This window comes from Mustela nivalis (assembly GCF_964662115.1).
Source record: "Mustela nivalis genome assembly, chromosome: 12".
Taxonomy (NCBI): Eukaryota; Metazoa; Chordata; class Mammalia; order Carnivora; family Mustelidae; genus Mustela; species Mustela nivalis.
This window is the reverse complement of record NC_139031.1, coordinates 101,829,370-101,851,850: the sequence shown is the minus strand read 5'-3', so window position 1 is coordinate 101,851,850 and position 22,481 is coordinate 101,829,370. Positions and strand designations below refer to the sequence as shown.

General features: G+C 39.5%; 1 protein-coding gene across 17 annotated transcripts in view; it reads left to right on the top strand.

Moving 5' to 3' along the window:
- Window positions 1-22,481, top strand: part of SUGCT (succinyl-CoA:glutarate-CoA transferase) — an 808,589-nt gene that overhangs the window by 502,338 nt on the left and 283,770 nt on the right. For 4 of the 17 annotated variants that reach the window (XM_082692670.1, XM_082692674.1, XM_082692655.1 and 1 more), the window contains one exon: window positions 5,808-5,911. The exons of 9 other annotated variants lie outside the window; for them this stretch is intronic. In XM_082692670.1, the coding sequence (XP_082548796.1) occupies window positions 5,808-5,911 (104 nt within the window). Of the gene's footprint in view, window positions 1-5,807; window positions 5,912-8,451; window positions 8,624-22,481 lie in introns of those variants that run through there. 4 more of the 17 variants (XM_082692671.1, XM_082692661.1, XM_082692669.1 and 1 more) reach the window with 3 other exon arrangements.

Sequence of the window (22,481 nt, the reverse complement as noted above, 5' to 3'; positions counted from 1 at the left end):
GGTACCAGTATAAGGACAGGTATTTCGTGGCTATCCCTCATACAGGCAATGAAAACCTTCGGTTATATGATCATTTGCTTTTCAGCAGAGGTCCCAAGATGTCTGGGAGGGCAGTCTCTTCAACCAAAGTGTTGGATATCCACACACAAAAAGCTTATACCATATACAAAAATTAATTCAAAATGGATCAAAATCCTAAAATGTGCAACCTAATACTATAATACAGGTTGAAAAAAAAACAAAACAAAATGGGAAAAAATCTCCATGACTTTGGATTTGGCAGTGATATTTTTGGATATGATTCCAAAAGTACAGATAGCAAAAGAAAAAAAAAAATAGATGAAATTGACTTCATTAAAATTAAAAACCTTTATACATCAACAACCCAGAGATGGGGAAAACATATTTAAAAATCACCTATCTGATAAGGGATTAACATCCAGAGTATATAAAGAACTCCTACTACTCAACAACAAACAATCCAATTAAAAAATGGGCAAAGTACTTGAATAGACATTTCTCTGGAGAAGATATATAAATGGTCGATAAACATATGAAAATATGCTCATCATCATTAGTCATTAGGGAAATGCAAATGAAAACCACAGTGAAATACCACTTCACACCCATTAGGATGGCTAGTATAAACAAACAAAACAGAAAATAACAAGTGTTGGTAAACATATGGAGAAAGTGAAACCCTTATGCAATGTGGGAATGTAAAATAGTATGACTGCTGTGGAAAACAGTTAGCAGCTTTTCAAGCAGTTAAACATGGATAATCTCATTTACAATTGCACCAAAAACAATAATATATCTAGGAATAAACTTAACCAAAGAGGTGAGAGACATGTACTCTGAAAACTATAAAACACTGAAGAAAAAATTCAAGACAAAGCAAAGAAATGAAAAGAACTTCCATGCTTATGGGTTAGAAGACCAAATGTTATTAAAATGCCTACACTACCCAAAGCAATCTACAGATTTAATGCAATCCCTATCAAGATACCAACAACATTTTTCACAAAACTAGAACAAACAATCCTAAAATTGTATGGAACCACAAAAAACCCTCGAATAGCCCAGGCAATCTTGTAAAAGAAAAACAAAACCAGAGGTATCACCATTTCAGATTTCAAGTTATATTACAAAGTAGTAGTAATTAAAATGGTATGGTCCTGGCATAAAAACAGACACATAGATTCATGAAATAGAATTGAAAACTGAGTACTAAACCCACAATTATAAGATCAATCAATGAGTCAATGAATCTTCAACAAATGAAGAATGCATATACAATGGGAAAAAGACAGCCTCTTCAACAAATGGTGTTGGGAAAACTGGACAGTCACATTAAAAGAATGAAACTGGGCCACTTTCTCACACCAAACACTAAAATAAACTCAAAGTGGAGCTAAGACCTAAACCTGAGACCAGAAACCATAAAAGTCCTAGAACAGAGCACAGGCAGTAATTTCTCTGATATAGGCTGTGGCAACATTTTTCTAGATATATCTCTGGAGGCTAGAGAAAGAAAAGCAAAAATAAACAAAAAATAAACTATATAAAAATAAAAAGCTTTGTGCTTTGGCGAGTCCTGTGAAGTGTGTAAACCTGGCAATTCACAGACCTGTACCTCTGGGGATAAAAATATATGTTTATAAAAAATAAAAAATTTAAACATTAAAAAAAAAACTATAACTCAAAAAAAAATAAAAAGCTTATAGAGGGCATGTATTGCATGGAGCACTGGGTGTGGTACATAAACAATGAATTCTGTTACACTGAAAAGAAATAAAAAAAATAAAAAGCTTCTGCACAGTAAAAGAAACAGTTAACAAAACTAAAAGGCAACCTATGGAATTGGAGAAGATTTTGCAAATGACTACTCTAATAAAGGGTTAGTATCCAAAAAATATAAAGAACATTACAACTCAACACCTAAAAAACCAAATAATCTAATTAAAAAATGGGCAGAAGACATGAAGAAACATTTCTTAAAGAAGACATATAGATGGCCAACAGACACCTGAAAAGATGCTCAACATCACTTATTATCAGGGAAATGCAAATCAAAACTACTATGAGACATCATCTCACGCCTGTCAGAATGGCTAAAATAAAAAACACAAAAAACAAGTGGTGGTAAGGATGTGGAGAAAAAGGAACCCTTTTGCACTGTTGGTGGGAATGCAAACTGGTATAACCACAGTGGAAAACAGTATGGAGGTTCCTCAAAAATTTAAAAATAGAGCCACCCTACCATCCAGTGATTACACTACTGAGTGCCCCCAAAATGCAAAAATACTAATTCAAAGGGATACATACACCCCTATCTTTTTTTTTTTTTAAGATTTTTTTATTTGTTTATTTGACAGACAGAGATCACAAATAGGCAGAGAGGCAGGCAGAGAGAGAGGAGGAAGCAGGCCTCCGGCTGAGCAGAGAGTCCGATGCAGGGCTTGATCCCAGGACTTAGGATCATGGCCTGAGCTGAAGGGAGAGGCTTTAACCCACTGAGCCACCCAGGCGCCCCACATACACCCCTATCTTTATTGCAACTTTATTTATAATAGCTAAGAAGCAGCTCAGCTGTCCTTTGATTGATGAATGGATAAAGAAGAGGTGGTATGCATATATAATAGAGAGGTGACATATATAATATGCATTTATATATAATATATATATATAATATATATAATATGCATTTTTATTCAGCCATAAAAAATAATGAAATCTTGCCATTTGCAATGACGTGGATGGAGCTAGAGAATATAATGCTAAGTGAAATAAGTCAGTCAGAGAAAGACAAGTACCACATGGTCTCACTCATTTGTGGAACTTAAGAAACAGAACAAGCAAGCAAAGAAGGAAAAAAAAAAAAAAGACAAACCAAGAAACAGACTTAACTATAAACAACAAACTGATGGTTGCCAGAGGCAAGGTGAGTAGGGGTATGGCTGACATAGGTGTTGGGGGGTGGAAAGAAAAAAAAGTTAAACATGGAATTACCATATGGTCCAGTAATTCCATTAGTAGAAACATATCCCAAAGAAATGAAAGTAAACACTTAAAAAGATACTTGTATACCAATGATTACAGCAGCATTATTCACCATAGCTGTAAGGTGGAAACATCTGAAGTGTCCATTACAGATGAATGTATGAACAAAATATTATATACAATGGAATATAATTCTATATTATAATTCCATATAATGGAATATAATTTAGCCAAAGGAATGAAATTCTGATACAATTACAACATGGCTGAGCTTCAAAAACATTCTGCTAGGTGAAATAAGCCAGACACAAAAGGACAGATACTAATAATTTCACTTACATGAGGTATCTAGAACAGGCAGATTCATAGAGACAGAAAGGAGAGGAGAGTTTACTGGGGGAGGAATGAAAGTGGGGGTTTATTGTTTTATTTATACTAAGCTGCTGTTTAAGATGATAAAAACATTTTGGAAATACATAGTTGTGATGATTGTGTAATATTATGATGTACTTAATGCAGTTGTGTACTCGGAAATGGTTAGATGGTTTATTTTATGTTATACATGTTTTAAAAAGAAAATGCATTAGTTCTAGTCTTTCCTGTCTGTTTTGGGGACTTTGATTATCTGTCTCATTAACGTTTCTTTTCTCCTTCATGAAAGAAAGATGAGTGACTTGTCTGTGGTATTTAAACAAAATGCTTGAGTAGCCGTGAATTTTTAAATATCCAAATAAAAGCAGAGAAATGAAAAAAAAAACCCCACTGTGGATAAACATGAATAAATAAAAAATAGATCATTTGAAAATTCTTAGGTTTAGTCAGAATTTGTTATAACCCCGTGAGTGCTGTGAAAGCAGTCTGAGCCTAGAGTTTTCTTCAGCTTTACCGTTTAGGATTTTATAAAAGCTGTCCATATGGGTCCACTTGGTTTGGGCTCATAGGCAAATTGGTCTCCAGCCAGATGCTCCATCTTCTTACGTATCACACCTCTCTGTAGAGCTGAAACGTTCCCCTGAAGAGAAACTTTTAAAAATCCCACAGACTCTAATTTAGATTTGGCAATCACTGTGCTGTGATGTTTGAGTGTTTTAGACTTAGCAATAAATAATGCTTTAAAATTTCCCATGTTTGGTGTCTTAGTTGCTGTGCTGTTTGTATCTATAACAAAAACCCTAGACATAAGATTAAATTAAGTCTAATAGTCTCTTTTTGGCCAAGATTGTTCTTCCCACCCCATCATCTCAGATCCTCCTCATTTTTATTATAAATAGTGAAGTGAAATGAAAGAGGTAAGGAGAAGAAGTTCATTTGTTCACGAGATAGCATTCCTCAAGGAATCAGTAGACAAGTTCAAATAATCATGACATTTACTCTGATATATCTTTGTCTTTGCTTCATACAACTTTTGCATCTTTATTTTAAGACGTTTCAGCCATCATCTGGCCAGTCCGGTGTTGGGGGTCCGTGGGACAGAGGACTGACCCACTCAAATATATATTATCCTGCTCCCAATTTCATCAAGAGGGATACCATAGGAACTAAAGGCCAAATTCCAGTTAATAGTAACTTTCCCGAATTCAACCAGTCTCACACTTACTCCAAACAAAACTACTCTAAGTCCTTTCTGGAACAAGACAAGACAAAACAGTAATACGTTGAACTATTTAACACAGAAGAGTTGAATATGCAATAGTATAGTGTTATCTTTGCTCCTTGGATTCAAATCAGCTCCTTTTTTGTCATTGGTCTAGGGTTCTTAGGCGAAAGGGGAGTTTGTTATAAATTAGCCTGCTTAAAGCATCTTGATGTGTGTTACTGGTGGATCTGCTGTCAGAGACTATAAATATAATACATCTGTTCATCCGCTGTGCATGGAATTAACTTTGATGACAGATGAGTACCCCTGAGCATGTAGCTTGATTGACCTAGTGAGTACTTAGTCAATACCCACTGGTCGAAACTCTGAGTGTTTGGAAAGGTACACACACACACACACACACACACACACACACACACACATATGCACACATATATATCCATGTGCACATAATACATACAGGGGCAGCTATGTGTATTTCCATCCCCAATGGACAGAGAGGCAGAAAAAACAATGGGCACAGACAGGGCAGAGGGCAGCATTCATTAAGGTTTTGGTTGTCAAACTAATTTCTGGGGGCTCCTTGCTCTCTCCACACAAGGCAGAGAATTATTCTCACAAAGTTAACAGCATCACAGCATGTTCCCTTATGGCAAGCGCTGAACTCCTGGAAAGTCTCTCAGGAGTGATATATCTTAAGTTAAGTAGAAATCCTGTACCCCCAAAGATCTTCGATTCCTGAGTAGAGATTATACCAGTAGAGACAAATTGGTTATTTCCACCCAAACTTCCAAACCCCACTGTTCGGCTTGGTATCAAAAATCGAAAGTAAACCTTTATTTATTTACCTTTACTGTAAGACTTGGTTGGTGGAAGTTTGTTGATGTGCAGCAAATCCCTAGTGGGAAATTACTACAACTAACAAGACTAGGAATATTTGTTTTCAAATGGATTTTTAAATTGACCTTGATAGTTTTCAATGTTTCTTAATTAGTGTTTGCAAATCTGCTGATTTTATGAAAAATCTGTTTCTTGCTGTATTAGAGTGTAGCATCACAACAAAATTAGCATTCCATATGTTGTTTTGTTAAACATACTTGGTGACTTTCTTTAAAATCCCTTGGGAAATGTTTTGAAATTTGTTGAAACAAATATGCAACACTTGAAATTAAATGGTGATTATCACCACATTGTTCTTTCTTTAAAGCATCGCCTGTGTTTGGATTCATTTAGGAGTGCTATCACTGAACACATACCCTTCAGAAATTACTCATGAATGGGCAAGGCTTAGATACCAGCCTTTCAACCTAGGTAAGTAAAAGCAGCTTGCTACAGAATTCTCGCAGTGCCTTGATGAAGCCCATCTACCTTACCAAAGCCTGGAGTGGCAAAAACCATCATTTGAAAAAATAAACAAACCAACTTTATTTAGGTTTTCTCTTCTCTAAGTGGCATGAGAAAATCGAGCTCCGCTTTCCCAAAATCTCCTTCAGAGCTCTTAAACGGGAGCAGAAGTTTGTATTTCACTGGGAATTAGACAGCTGCGTTGCCTCCCATAGGTAGCACTGATCATTAATCTTCAATTGTTTATTGCATCTGAGGATGTCATGTCCATGTCTTCATTTCAGCCTTAACATTTAGTCAATAAACAAATTGAACATCTACTATGTGCCAGGCATTGTGCTAGGGACTGGGGTTTCTGTTGGGAATAGCACATGTGGATCGGTAGCTCTCATCTCAGGGCATCACAGTTTAGGGGGCAAATAATGGGCAGCGCACTAGGGCTAAGGGGCTGAGGGAAATTAGTCAATGCTTAAGCATCAAAGCAAATGCAAGCTTACCAGATAGAAGAGTCAAGAAAGGATCTTGCAGGAGGAGTGCCTGATTCATACAGCACTGAAGTGTAAAAGTTTGCACGTTGTTGGTGACCATGTGATGGCTGGAGCAGAGGGTTCAGGGTGGGCCTGGGGTTGGGGGAAAGCATTTGAAAGGTAGGTGGGTGTGTTTTTCCACCATGCTGAGGAGTGTGGATATGGAGAGATTCTGGAATATTTTAAGAAGGGACAGATATTGATCAGTTGTATGAGACAGAGGGGAAGGGGCTGGACGCACTGGAAGTGAATCCTAACAGTGGAATTAAAAGGCTCTCCTATTGGGACACCTGGGTGGCTCAGTGGGTTAAGCATCTGCCTTTGGCTCAGGTCATGATCTCGGAGTCCAGGATCAAAGCCCTGCTTCAGGCACCCTGCTCAGCGGGGAGTCTGCTTCTCTGTCTTCCTCTGCCCCTCCCCACCGTGTATGCGTGCTCTCTCTCTCAAATAAATGGATAAAAAAAACTTTAAAAAAAATGCTGTCCTCTTTTTAGATCTGAGAGAGATTTAGGAAGACATGATTTCACCTGAAGGAATGAAGGCCAGAGAGGAGTCATGCTGAACTCCAAAGTTTGTGGTTGTAGTTACTGAGGACATCGTGGTTAGCAGAGGTTTTGAGTGGAAGGAAACGAGTTCTAATTTGGACATGTTGAGTTCAGGTTCCTGTGGAATGTGTAGGCGGTATGGATCTTTGCCTTGGCTGGGATAGCTGAACGTTTTCTGCCTCCCTGTAGTGGTTTGGGCTTTTCTTCCAATGATTAGAGGAGGGTCCAGGCAAGTAAGTGGGATTAATGCTTGTCTCCTAGTAGCAGCTGAGCATACTTGCCTGCACGTGTACTGAAGGGGCTCTCTCCAGCCTCCTGTCCTATGGGTACGCATGCTAGTGTGTGGACCTCTTTCCTGCACCTTCTAGTTATCCTGTCATGCTCCCTGATGGTCAGACTTGAAGAATTTGTTAAAACTCTGCCACAGGTGAAATATTTTCTGTGTCCCACCTCTAGGAAGAGAGCTTGGAACTTTGGTTCCCCTGGTTGCCCTGCTTCTTTAAGCTTAAGGGTGTGCTTAAGAGAAGTCATGGTGGGGTGCCTGGGTGGCTCAGAGGGTTAAAGCCTCTGCATTCGGCTCAGGTCATGGTCTCAGGGTCCTGGGATTGAGCCCCTCGTCAGACTCTCTGCTCGGCCGGGAGCCTGCTTCCCTTCCTCTCTCTCTCTGCCTGCCTCTCTGCCTACTTGTGATCTCTGTCTGTCAAATAAATAAGTAAAATACTAAAAAAAAAAAAAGAGAGAGAGAGAGAGAGAGAAGTCATGGTCTGTAAATTATTTAGCTCTTTCTCCTTGTTAGGGGAAGAACCTCTTGTGGCTTTCTGCATTCTAAATGGAAGCAGTACTCCCTCTAGGGAATCCATTTTGATAATTAAGGAACTGGCAATTTACAGCGTGATCTGAAAGGACAGCTTCTGGTGGGTAGTCACAGTAGGACTGTAGGTATACTTGAGAAGCTTCTCTACATTGTTCCCCAAATCAGAACTGTTTCCATTAGACTGCCTTTACCTACTATCTCTTTTACCCCTCAGCACCTTGAGGGCACCACTTTGCAGCTGAGGGTACATAAAGCAAAAAGCAAAAAAAACTATAGTGTGTCCCTAAGCCTCTAATAATTCAATATGGACGTGCTGGTTTGGAAACTCAGATTATGGCAGTGAAAAACCTAACCAAGGCAAAAGAAATATGGAGGAAGTGGTAGTTGGACACATGCATTGTATTTTTCTTCTGGGAGGTTGATGGTGGGGGAAGGCGTGGTCCACACACTTCCTCTGTAAGGGGCTGGCCAGACTGTACCAACTTCAGGCTTTGCAGGACTTAACAGTCTGTGTCGCAGTCACTCTTGCAACTGAACTCTGCCATTGTAGAAAAGAGCAGCTGTGGTTAATACACTAATAGGTGTGGTTGCATTCTAATAAAACTTTATTTATAAAAACAGGTGGCCGCTGGATTTGACCCACAGGGCTACAGTTTGCGAGCCCCCGAGTTATCGGATTGATTCAGAAAATCCAGCATACAACATCACCATTTTGGTAATGACAATCTATCTACGTCACACGTTTGCAAAGAAACTCATTAAACCCAGGCCCAACCAGATTTATTGAATCAGAATATTTGCCTGTGAGACAGGGTTCTTCTATAATATGTGTGTGTGTATATGTTTATATATGAAATAACTGAAAGGAAGGAAACATACCAAAATATTAATCTTTCTTAGATCTGAGTTGTTGAATTGTAGGCAATTTACATGTTAAAAATAGGCAAAGTTTCAAACAATAAGTCTGTATGACTTTTGTCATCACCCCAAAATTATTTTAAAATAAAATAACACTAATGTAAGTATGATGGGGAAAGAAATGCACTTGAAGTTGTTGTATATGTAAGAATTAATGTTAATCTATTCTGTTTACTTACCTCAAATCATTAATTGGAATTACGTTTTTTTTTTTCTTGCTAGAGATTTATCCATTTCTTTAGACTCTGATTTAACATCTGAGAATGAAGATAATTTTGTAACATTAAAAAAGGCTTATTATTACTGAGCCCTGGGCCAGTGGTTCTTGTTAACCTGGCCTGTCATAGGAGGGGCTGGTCCTAACTTCCCGTACCCAAGGATGAAAGGACTCAGACCTTTTTAATAATTAGTTTTCCTTTCTGCTACTGAATTGGACACTCTAGAAGACATTTATTAATTAAGAACAGTCTTTTAGTATATTAGGAATGAAGATAATTTTCCAACCTCCAAAGGGCCCAGTATTAGTCTGGTCTAGATAAAAGGCATTTACTAACTGTATTCTCTTAGAAGTAGAACCACATCCAACTTCCTGTGCCGTGGGAAGAATGATCATGTGGGCTGAATAACCGTGCCCTTTGACCGGAAGCCCTGGATCCTGCAGAAGTAGGGTGGGCACTGGAGACACGTTGTGGATGTGGGCAGGTATCATTATCAGGACTGGCCTTTGGGCAGTTGAAAAATAGGCAGGATTCCTTGTTACTGTCTTCCTACTTCCCCATTCCATAGTGTTCTCCCAGTTCTTTATTATTACCCAATCACTGTTAAGAAGCTAAGACACAGCATTTGTTCCCTAGATCTCTTGTTACCCAGAGGCTGACGAAGCCGGCTCTCTGCTTGTAGTCACACTGGGCAGAATCAACTAATTCTTGATACACACTGATGACTTACATGACTAAGTTGCGATATTGCTGTGGTGTATTCTGCAAGGTTGAAGGGAACATGGTTTTGATGAAAGGAACAAAGGCCTGATGTAATGGTGGATACATTTCTGGGCCTAGTCTGTTACTGCTGTGTTTGCTATTCTGTCTTTGTGGGATGCTTTTCTACAGACAACCACGGGTCTCCCTTCCTTATTCAGGGCTCTGCTCAAATGTCACCTCAACAGAGGTTTTACCTGACATGGTGCTCTTCCTTTATTCTCTGTTCCCTTTCCTGGCTTCATTTTCATTATATTACTCATCAACACCTGGCCTTAGATATAGATATGTACTGTGTGTGTGTGTGTATGTGTGCGTGTGTGGCCTTTCTCTCCACTAGAACATAAATGCCATGAGCTCATTTTTTTCTATTGTGTTCATGGTTATATTTCTAGCACCTAGAACAGAGCATGGGCATAATATACAAACAACAAACAACAAATATCTGTAGATTGTTGGATGACTGCTCCACTTGAAGCACCTATAATTCTGTCTTCTTAATCTCGAGTTCTTGTCTCCTCACCAGCACATAATCGGCTAAACAAAGAAGGAAGAACATGACTGAGCCAAAAATACTTATTAAGGGAATTAAATCAGAAGTCCCAGTCACTTACCAAAGACACAACTAATATTAGATCCACAAGTTCCTTTCCTAGAGCCTCGTTTTCAGGACATTTGGCCGTTGTGACTTTGGTTTGGCTCTGCTGTTATTTTTACATGGTGTTAATGTGTTCCTGACATATTTCAGAGACCAGGCTTGTCATTTACTTTGAGGGTCCCATGAATTTCTCTCTTACACTTTTGAAATGAAATTTCAGAATTGACTCAAATTTATTGTTTCAATCAAAATGGATTTGATTTACAGATGTCTGATCCCTTAAAAACAGATCTAAAAAAAGAAAGCTTCCATCAACTTCAATTCTTGTTTTCTTGTCTCCTCTAAACAGGAACTCAGAACTTTCTATAAGACATTTTCTGTAAGACTTTATTGTGTTAAAAACATCGGTGCATGTTAAACCAAGTACATCATATTTGCTTGTGTTTTAAGGTTCATTTCATAGGGGAAGTAGTATAATCCACTAGCAAGTTGTGTCTGCCTTTTCAGAATGTGATTATTGCTCATAAACGTGGTTTTAATTGAAAATTTTATGTCATGGATAGCCTATAGCAGTCTTAGATCCACATACCTATATTTATGTGTCTATAATTTATTTTTTAAGATTCCCTATACAACACTATTTTGAAATTACTAAAAGGGTTTTCTTTATTTTTTTGTTATTCATCTGGGTGACTTAAAAAAAATATTACTGTTGTGTTCAACTGTTGGCACCGTTGCAGGCAACTAAAACCTTAAGAAAATTATTCCTCCTCCTCTCCCCTCCCAAAGCCACATCTAAAAAGGTCACAAAAGGAAACACACAATTCAAATAATCTCCATGCTGTATCTGAGATTAACTCGGACACAGATGTTTTAACTTATAGTTTGATCTGGCATAATATATACATTTAACAAAATCCTGTTTTGTATTGCTTCTATAAACACTGAAGTCTGATAAAAGTGTATTGATTTTTCTGCTATTTAAGAGCTTTTGAACCAGTGCTTAAAGTGGGTTTTCTCCAAGGCCTAAATTAACTCTTTCAGCTTCTGACCATGGTTTCCGTGTAGGGGTGTGTGTGCATGCAAGAATGTGTTTGTTTATGCTTGAAATGGATTAGAATGGCAAACCATTTTGTGGTTTGCAATATTTTACTTGCTAGGGATAATCATTAGACTTTGTTCTTGATTTTTTTCTTAGAAGATGAAATGATTCAACGCTGTTCATTACTGTTCATTTCCTAACCACACTGTAATCGTTATAGGCCTGCATATTGTCTGAAAAGTCACTGAAAATATTAATGCAACATGAAGAGGGTTTTCCTCCCCACTCCTGGGCATTTAAATATGGACTTCATGCTTCCTCTCCCTGGTCCTCAGGCCTCCAGCTGATCTTAACATGTCCGCTCTTCCGGAAGTGATCCAGGGGACATCAGTCAAGTTTAAGTCTGTCTTGATTTCAAAGCCATTCCCACATCTCTTCTTGCTTGGCCCTCATTTTAACGTCCCACAAGGTCAACTTCCCACCTTGTGAGGAGCAGGGCAGCCTCCACAACCAGACCAAAATTGTGACCTTGGTAACTCCTGGGAAAAAGATATCCCTGAATTTAATAATGTCAAAAGGAACACCAAATCTAGCAACACCATGACCTTCTGAAACTACAGAGACTGTTGCCAAGTGGAATCTCCTATGATGGTATAAAAAGATAGATTCTGAGTTAGTAAGACTCTGGCTGATTAATATGAGGGCCTATTAAGCATTGTCGTTTACAAAAAGTCTTTTTAGTTCTAATCTTATTTATTTATTTATTTATTTGTCAGAGAGATAGAGAGCACAAGCAAGCAGAGGCAGAGAGAGAAGCAGGCTCCCTGCTGAGCAAGGAGCCCTATGCAGAACTCGATCCCAGAACCCTGGGATCATGATCTGAGCCAAGGCAGCAGTTTAACCAACTGAGCCACCCAGGTATCCCTTACAAAAAGTCTTCACCCGAATGACTTTATTTGAGTCTCCATGTAAATTACTGAAATAGGTATCTTAGCTATCTCTACTTTGCAAACAATGACACAATCTCCAAGAGAGGGAAAGTGGTAGACCAAGAACCTAAATCCTGCATTTCTTTTATTTCACCAGATAAAGGGTATAACGGACAAACAAGCATTTAATTTATTGGGAAGTTAATCAAATAGTGATTTTTGTGTTGTTACTTTTTAAATTTGTCATTCGGGTTCACAGTAAGGATGACATCTTAGTAGCAAGAACATTTATCTACTTATCAGCCACACACATGTGTGTGCCTCCCCCCCACCCCCAAAAAGTCTGGGATAAAAGGTCAAGGGATAAAAACAAGTGCATACTCCAAAACTGGAAACCAATAAAGTTTTTTTTGTAAAGGATTCTCTCCATACCTTAAAGAGTTTTCTTGAACAAAACTTACAGAACATCAACATTTATTTCAGTGATTGCTGTAAAAACCACTGTGCATAGAATTTGCATCTCCGCTACTAGAGGCTGTCTGCTTCCCTGAGACAGAGCTTCCAAATTCCTTTAGGGGGGGGGGGGTCAGCATTGCTTATCACCTCATCACCTCTGCAGAGTGTAAACTGGAGGTGTGGCTTGTCCACACATGGGCTGCTGGAAAGTGACCTTGTAGGCCTCTTGGGAAACCCAGAACGTTGTCTCAGGTGATGTTAGTATTTATTGACGTCAAGATTATAGAATGTGTTTGTGGACGTTTTCTTGAAATTCCATTTTATAAAAGAAAAATGTCTTCCTTTAGCAGTAAACACTCAATAACTTCCTCAGTGAGAATGGGGGTTCTATCCGCAACAGTGGAAGTCCAGAGAATAGTATCATTCTGAAGGGTGTGGGTTTCAATCCCAGCACTGCTATTGGCTAGCTGTCTGATCTTGGCTAAGCGAATTTTCTCTTTGAGTCTCCGTCTTTCTCATCTGCAAGAGGTAAATAATAACATCTGCCTGGAAGGGTTGTTTGAAAGGTGGCAGAGAATGTACACATTGGCCCAAGATGACTCTGAAAAATTCAGGTACTGAATTTATGGGATGAATGGGACTTGGGTTCATGAGAAGTTTCATCGCAGGACATATATCCTATCAAGGACCTGTAACTCCATGACCTGACCAAACGAGGGCGATGAGATTAGGGGGCTGAAAGGGGAGGGTGTAAGGAACAGCTGAATCCTCAGGAGAGGTGCCTCCCCTTGCCCCAGTGGTGGCTGAACCTTTTGTGAAGGCAGCAGTCATCAGATCAGTAGAGTGTGAATGTCATCCTTTTGCTTAATATCTCTTCCTGTGTGTCTTTGACTTATATCGGCTCATTTTACCCACCAAATTTGCTTTGATTATCTTCGGCTCTGTAGAGCCAGCACATCTCTGCAGGAATGAGCTGGATCTGCTTCTGCTTCTCACAGCCCTGACAGAGCTGTCAGCTTCATTTCCATCATGAAATCTTGGTAGCTCAGCAGGGTGTCAGAACTCCGTGTTTCCCGTCCCAGGTTGAATTGGCACAGCTGGGGTGGAGAGGAATCTTCTTTCGACTTGTGAACTGAGCAACTTTGGATTAACAAATCATTGAGAAGATAAACATGTGGGCTTGAATTTTTACTGTTAAAAAATCTCAATTATCTGAATGTCAAAAAGATCATAAAAATGAACTTGGAATTAATATGTGGGTGGTTGAAAGTTACATTAGGCAAAACAATCAGACCATCTGATCCCTTTGAGAGACCTGTGGTCTGTTCTGAACAATATAATTGCCTTAAGATGCTTTTAATCTTATTAGACCTCGAGTCCTAACCCAAGTGAATAAGCTGATATTGTCTTTCATTTAATTAAACAGAGAAAGTAATAGCCAGAAATGTAGATGGTTATTCTCCCACCAAAATGTGAAGTATGGCCTTCAGAGTTGACGATACATAGCTTTCTTCCACAAAAATGAAGGCTGTGTAGCCACATTGTTATCAAACCTCTCCTGTGTAGAGTAAGGAAAATGTGGGTTTCAAGAGAAATGACTGCATTGGGGTAATAGCTCAGTGGTGATTGTATTGTATTTCAGAAAATAAGAATTCTTATAGTTATCTGAAGTTGCTACTGTTTTTATTTATCTATTTATTTATTTATACGATTTTATCTGTTTATTTGTTAGAGAGAGAGCAGCAGGCAGAGGGAGAAGCAGACTCCTCACTGAGCAGGGAGGCTGATGCGGGACTCTGATCCCTGGACCCTGGGATCATGAGGACCCTGGCAGACGCTTAAGGACTAAGCCACACAGGTGCCCCTCTGCTGTTTTTATTCTTAAGATGGACTCATTTTAAACATCATTGGTAGACATACAGTTGTGCGTATTTCACTCTTCTTTTGAGCTAGAATAGACTAGAGAGAGCTCTTTTAGAAAGACATAGAATTAACATTATAGATACTTACTCAACAAATATTTGCCTGGTGCCCACCCAGTAATGGTTGCCATATAAACCTCATCTAGAAGAAAGAACATGGCCCCATGAAGCCGGGGAAGGAAAGGGTTCGAAGCAGAGACAGCCCTAAGGTGGGAAAGAACTTGGCAACTTTGCAGACCCCAAGAGCTGTATGGGTGGAGCTCAGCGAGGAGAAGGAGGGGGAGAAGGGACGAAGCAATTGCATGAGAAAGACAGACTGCTGGGGCAGATAGTGGAACATGTGGAGTGATCGCCCTCAACTTGCAGGCCACGGGGCTCCTGTACGTCGTCAGACGCATGCGCCGTTTTTATCTTGTAGCGCTTCGGAAGTTCTTTCCTCTAGTGTCTTCATTTCTTGATATTAATTCTTGGAGTTTGCAGCCATGACTGCATCTGACGCCAGGAACTCCATCTTCTTTCTTTCTAATTTGCTTTCTGTTGGGTCGAAGGATCAAATAACCAAACTAATTAGAACGATGTCGAAGGTAGGAGTGACAGAGCCATGAATCTCAGGCAAAGAGTTTCCTCCGAGCAAAATCAATAAGCCTTCATCGCTGGGCCACTTTCTTCTAGACCTCAGCGTTCGCTTCTGTAGAAGCTGACTACTGATCAGAACACCCCCGAGTGTCCTTGCAGCCTGTAATTTGGCCTATAAGAGCTTTATAAAAGACCTTTGAACATTAATTGCATTTTGTTGTGCTTACCATAGTTAAACTTGCCACATCTTAATTATCTGGAAGTGTTAGCTACTTCTTTAAATAGCTGCACACCCGATGCCCTCCTATTGACTCAGAGAAATTAAAAAATTAAAGTGTTGAAAATCTAAGTATCCAAATGAGGATCAATATTTAATTATAAATCATTTCTCCGCTTACATTTTTCTTCATCTGACTACAAAACGCATCATGAGACTGTGCACTCACACACACGACAGTCTAATGATTTCTGCCCTTGGGAGATGTATGTTGTTATTTTCCTAGTTCAAAACTCTAGACTCTAAACTTTTGAGCAGAGGAGTGAGCTGTTGTGCGCAGACACACGCTATTACACTATTAACTCTTCAAGGGGAGAAGCTGTTTCTTCTCTTTTCCTATCACTGAAGCATGGGCCCCAGCATTCTGAGCAAATTAGATGCTCAGAAAATGTTTCTTGAATGAATGCATACATGAGTAAAATCTGTTGGCTTGAATCTGACCTCGATTTTGCTAAATGTATCAGGAGTTAGCACTCAGCTGCTTTTTTGTCTTCAAAAAAGCTTTTGTCAGGCATCGGTTCCTTAAAAATAAAGTGTGAATGTGTGGTATTCTAGAATTCTCTGGGATTATGTAAGAATGTCTAAGATGGTCTTCAACTGTCTCAGGAGAAAAGGGTTAGTAAGAAGCACTTACACAGAAATCAAATAGTTTCAGACAGTGGTCAACCTCAGCAAAATATTTGCAAAACAGTCATCAAGTGGCTTTTCCCCTTTGCTTTTGGAATGAGAAGCTGTCCACTTACCTCCAGATCTCACGCCTGGCTAATTGCAGGGAGGGATGAGTGGAAGGCGGGGTGCTAGACAGGGGCTGACATCTGTCCCGAATGTGGCATCTTATTTCCTGCAGGCTCAGGTCTGTTTAGCATTACACAGTGCTTAGCTTTGGTCAGGATGTGGTCAGTTTTTTGGAAGGTGTATAATACGAAATTGGCTTTCCAGGAGGAAAGCTCCCGACAATTTACACGGTGCATGCAAATTTTCGTGTCGAAAATTGCCTGTAAAAATTCAGGATGCGGGATGGTGGGGGGAGAGGGGAGAAAATTGGTTTGGCAGCAAGGAAAATATTTCTTTTGCCTCCCCCAAGAAAGAAATTCCATAGGGCTTATCATCTCTATTTGGAGAGAAATAAATCCATCCCTAGAAATATTTTGGCATCACTGGCTCTCATGTGGCTCGGGGTCCATTCATCAGTGGTCAGATGATTCTGGAGAGCTTTGTGGGGGTCAGGGAAGGAGGCATGAAGAGGTGGGCTGGAGGGCCGTGCAAGGACGGCAGGTTACTCTGGTGTTAGAACAACCCTTGAAGATCATGAGGAAGTAGCGGGAATTATTTATTGAATTAATCTGTGCCTTAACTTAATGGGGATTATCCTTAGTTTGAAGAGCATTGGGTGAAAAAGGCATCTGGGGAGAAACTTGAACAACTTCTGGAAGAAATTTATGATTTTAATCTCATCATATTACTGTACATTTAGAGTCTTAACTCTTCCTTAAGAGTAAGCAGCTAAACTGATGGTGTGTGAAGTCCCCACTGGCTTTAGATGCTGGGATTAATGAAGAATGGAGGGTGTGTCTGAGACAGACCTGATGCATCTCCTTATTTCTAAATAAAATAGTGTCATTGGTAGTACTTGGGGTGGCATGAAATTCTGTGGGAGAAGAAGAAATAGGACTTAAGCCTGTGGGGAAGTGATGCATGTTGATGAAGAGATCCGTCCTTGGAATTGTGTGGAGAGTTGGCTGTGGAATCCAGGTCTGAGGAAGATGAGAGGAAGAAAAATATGCGTCCCATCACAAGGTGTGAGCGCAGATGTTCACTTTTTCTTTCATCTCGAGCTGTGACCTCTCCAGATTGCTTGCTCAGCCTTTCCTCATACTGAAGCAACTTAAAAACAAGTCACTTTAAAAAAAAAAACAAAAAACCAAAAACCAAAACAAAACCAGAAACTGCATATAGCAGCTCCTTTGGGTCTCTGACTTTGACAGGATTCATTCTGAAATGGTCCTGTGGTCCACAACCTATACAGCAGATCTGTTACTTCTATAACGGAAGAATCAGACAAGCTTTTCCAGAGTCCAGCTGCGGCTTCTTCGACTGTCGTCATGTTACTCAGAACAGAACAACTGTTTGAACCGAAGCCAAAGATGTCCTTGAATCATTTGGTATCGGGGCACTAATGAGCTCTGCAGACATTTCAAATTCCTTTTCCTTCCCTTCTCTCCCTCCCCTTCCACCTTAACCAGGTGTGACTTAATCCAGTTTACGTTTCCCCTAAGTAATAAACTGTAATCACACACACACACACACACACACACACACTTATATACATATGTATATGTACACACATAGGATTTATGTACAGACAGTTATTTTAGTGTGAAGGGAGTTTTTTAAAAATAAGCACTAAATACTTTATTGATGTGTTTTATGAACAGGTATATAGAAGCAGAGCTTCAATTCATTATCTCCTAGGCTCTTTCGAGATGACAGACACCTTAACGATCTGGTAAGCCTGGTTGGGTTTTGGAGATGAGAAAACCAAGGCTCAAGGTTTGAAGAGATTTCCCCAAGATCACTCAGGTGGTGGCTGGTGGAGCTGGACTGGACCAGCCCATTGGGACTCCTGTGTTCTTCCCTCTTGAACACATGATATTTTTTTTTAAAGATTTTATTTATTTATTTGACACAGAGAGAGAGAGAGATAACAAGTAGGCAGAGAGGGCAGGCGGGGGCGGGGTGGGGGAAGCAGGCTCCCTGCTGAGCAGAGAGCCCGAAGCGGGGCTCGATCCCAGGACACTGAGATCATGACCTGAGCCAAAGGCAGAGGCTTAACCCACTGAGCCACCCAGGCGCCCCCTGAACACATGATTTGAGAGCTTTATTCAGTATATCTCACTTCTCTCATTTTTCTCCGCTTAAAATTCTCTGCTAGGCACGGGCCAGTTTTATTCACCAATGACGCTTCCTTTTTCTTGTTTTTCATGATGAGCTTGTGAAATTATGTGATCCTGAAGTCACATGTTATGTGAACACCTTGAATTTCTGTTTGTCTGGTAAACTTGCTGCTCCCTCTGCCTCCTCTCACCTCATCTGTCTGATGTCCTCCCCCGATAACCAAGACTCAAGTCCTCTATGAGTCTGTGCAGAGTGAAACCTTCCCGGGATAACCACCCCAGCCCCCACCTTCCTCCAGCTGTGCTCTAGCAACCATTCGTGTATGTGACAATAAACGCTTTTTACATTGTCTCATACCGAGGGATTTATTCATTCACTTAACTCTTTATCCTCACTTCCACAATATAGAAAGTGGAATTCTTTTTAGAACAAACCTCTATATAATTTAAAACCCTTTTAACCTTTATTTCACATTTTGTTTCTCAAAACGTATATTGTCTCAAAGGGGGTCCTATTAGTTTAGTCTCTCAAATTGTTGGTGCATCAACCTTTACCTTCAGTTAACTGACATTTATTGAGCACTTACTGTTACAAATAACCGTAAGAGTTGCTCCTAGGGACATCCCAATGAAACCCTTACGGCAATCACAGGAGATAAGTTGTCATACTCAGTGTATAGCTATGGAAACTGCATTGCAGAGACTATACATCTTGCCCAGGGTCCATTTAGTGGCTTAATCTAAAATTCATCCAAACCCAAACCATTGGAACAAGTCCTCAAGTGTGGTTTTTTTTTTTAACCTTACATCCATTCTTTCCTCGCTTAGCACTTTCTTGAGTATGCCTAGCCTTCAATACGATGAAAGAGTGGCTTTGGGGAGGGAAGTTGAGACAAATTTTGGAAATTTGGAGAAAAATTCATTGCATTATCTGCCTCGTGTGTATTTTTTCAAAAGTCACTACCACCAATGTCAAAAGGTTGAAAATCTTACACTTTTGAACAAAGGGGACTAAACATCCCTCAGTGTTTTCTTTTCTTTGCTATTATTGCCTTTATTTCTATTTATACCTTGTCTGGTGTAATTTCTCACCATATATATATATGTATTTTAACTAAGAACAACTTTAGTATTCTGACCCCTGGAAGATAGCTCTTAATTATCTGAGAGTCATGGAAAAGGGGATAAAATTTAAATTACTGGTTGATTCAAATGTAGAATTTGGGGATGCCTGGGTTGCTCAGTTGGTTGAGCATCTGACTCTTGGATTCGGCTCTGGTCATGACCTCAGTGTTGTGAGATCAAGCCCCACAGTAGGCTCCATGCTCAGTGTGGAGTCTGCCTGTCCCTCACCCTCTGATTTTCCCAGCCTCTCTCTCTCTCTCTCTCTCTCTCGCTCACTCTCTTGTAAATAAGTTAAATCTTTAAAATTAAAAAAAAAATGTAGACTTTGTTTCAAAGTTCTCCCAGAACTTCTAATTCACATCAAACAGAAACTTCAACTCCTTTTTAAAAATCTTTTAATCTCAGAAGTCCTATGGATTCTTTAAGTAGACATAGATAGAATGGTAAAGAGGAAGAGAAGTTAAAAGTCTCTTAAGTGTTCATCACACTGAATTACCTGTACCTGAGTAAGTACATTCCATGTAATGGTGGTCTTGTGTTGTGGAAGGGAGGCCCGTTTGCAGAACTGTGATAAATCAACCTTTCCTTAGTCATTGTTGCTCTTATTTGGCATTTGTTTCTTCGTACTGAAGAGTAGAAGATGGGTCCTTTATTCACACAAGATTAAAACAAACAACAACAAATGAGGCTTATAAAGTTTGCTAAGCATTTTGAACAGCTCAGCTCTAGTGGCCAAATAGGAATGTGTTTAAAAGGATTACAAGGAAGAAGTGTTTCTCCGAGGGTCAAGCATTAGCTTGAAGACTGAATGTTAGCTGGAGCTTCGCAGCTTTTGGTGGTTCGATCTAGTTCATTTTCTGCCTTGCAGCTGTCAAATATGGGTGGAAGTTTTTAGAAAGGCAAGAGAGAATGGAGGGAAAGAGGTCTGCCCTCACCAGAGGAATGTGCTTTTCCAAAACGGTTTATAAACTTCTAAGAAAGCTGTTTCAGCCTACCAAAAGTGTAACAGACAGACAAACAGACAAACAAAAAACAACTCTTCAGTTTGTTGAGAGCAGAGAACATGTGAACTTGGGAAATCAGAAGGCTCTTAGAGACCTGAGTGTTATTGTAGACCTAGTATGTGAAAGTTAGAATAAGGTTGCAGGGGAAGGCTGTTCAAAGTACCTACTGGGCATTCTGGTCCAGGTGGTCAGCCAGACCAGAAAGAGAGCATCACCAGCATTGTCCTCATTTTACAGGAAAAAGCTTGGTGGCGTTTTGTTTAAAGCCATTGTTTTCAAATATATTTCTCATCACTTGAACTCTTTTATCCACTGCATATCAATATATAAAGCTGATAACAACAGAGCTGCTTTGGTTGAAGTGGGGGAAAGGCTCTGGACCCCTGCCTCCTTAGCATCACCTTTCCTCTTATAGCTGACCCTCAAGCATCAGATTTTCCCAGGACACAGCTTAGAAATCATACGATCACGTTTGGAAATGAACCAGTGGTTCTCAAATTGTGGCCCCGGGCAAGCAGTATTGGGATCACCTGGAAACTTGTTAGATGTGCAGGGTTAGTGTCAAAATCCCTTGGGTGTGGCCCAGCAATCTGTGATCGAACATGACCTGCAAGTTTGAGAACCATTGCTAGACCATTGGTTTGGACTTTTAGATTTCCCAGACCAGTTGTATAACTGGGTCCTCAGAGAAACAGACACCAAGATGAGATTGAACTAGCAAGGATTTTAGTAGAGGAAACACCAGTGAGAGAAAAATGGAGAGGGAGCTGGGAAAGGCGGGGAGAACTGTCCAAACTCAATGCAGGTCTACCCTGAATAGAGGAGACAAGGAAGAAAGATAGGATGGAAACATCTCAGAATATAGATTTTAGTATCTGGTCATTTCCATTGTTTAATTTTTCTCTTGAAAATGTTTTATTTTCCTGAGTGTGTTTTGGAAAGGAGGAAGTGCATATTGAGTATATCTGGCTTGTTTTCTGGTCATTATGAATGATCTGTTGTAGAGATTCTGTATTTTAGTATATGCCCCTGAAGAGTCCTGGTTTTCTAAGCAGACTCTAAATTTTGCAGGACTCAAACTACAAAATCTTTCCCCTTTGAATTTCAATTCTTGGTTCAGTTCTTCTTAGTCTTAACTGTCAGCGCTTCAGGGACAATCCAGGGTCATCATTGTTTGGGCAGAGTTTGTAGACTTCCCTTTCGGCCTCTCTCCTTTCTGGGATTCCCCCTTCTCTTTCCAGTGGCTGGAATTTCCTCGAGTTTGGACTTTGTTTGGGTTCTTCATGCCAGTAAGCCTATAAGTTTTCTAGAGGAGTTTTATGCTTCTCTCACAGATCCAACCATTTTGTGTTTATTTGTTTATGGTTTTTGCTTTAAATATTTAGTTTTGTTATGGTTTCTTATATCCAGATTCATGATTGGTATTTATATATTTTAAAAAATAAATTATGCCTTTTTTATTACCTATCTCTTGAGCTTTTTAGTGCTTTGTCCTCAAATTTCTCATTTTTGATACTAATATTAGTTCTTCTACCTTCCTTTTATTGTGTGTGCCTATCTTTTCATTTATTTGTTTATATTAAGTCTTTATTACTTGGTTTTAATTTTTAAAAATCTAGTCTGCCACTCTTTAAGTGGGATAATATGCCCATTCACATTTATTTTACCATTGATATACTTAGTGGCTTTTCCCCCCATTTTTTTTTTTTTTTACATTCAGTATTTATTTCCTTTTTCAAAAAATTTATAGCAATTTTCTATTGCTGTAATTTATTTACTTTATTCCCTTTTCTAAATTAGTTTTCTATTCCACTAGTGGTTGTCTTCACTTTCTAGTACTCATAGTATCATAAATATTTTTAAATTATCACAAGGAATCAAGATACCAGAGTTTCCCTTAGCAATATACTCTATTCCTCCAGGGAGATGAATT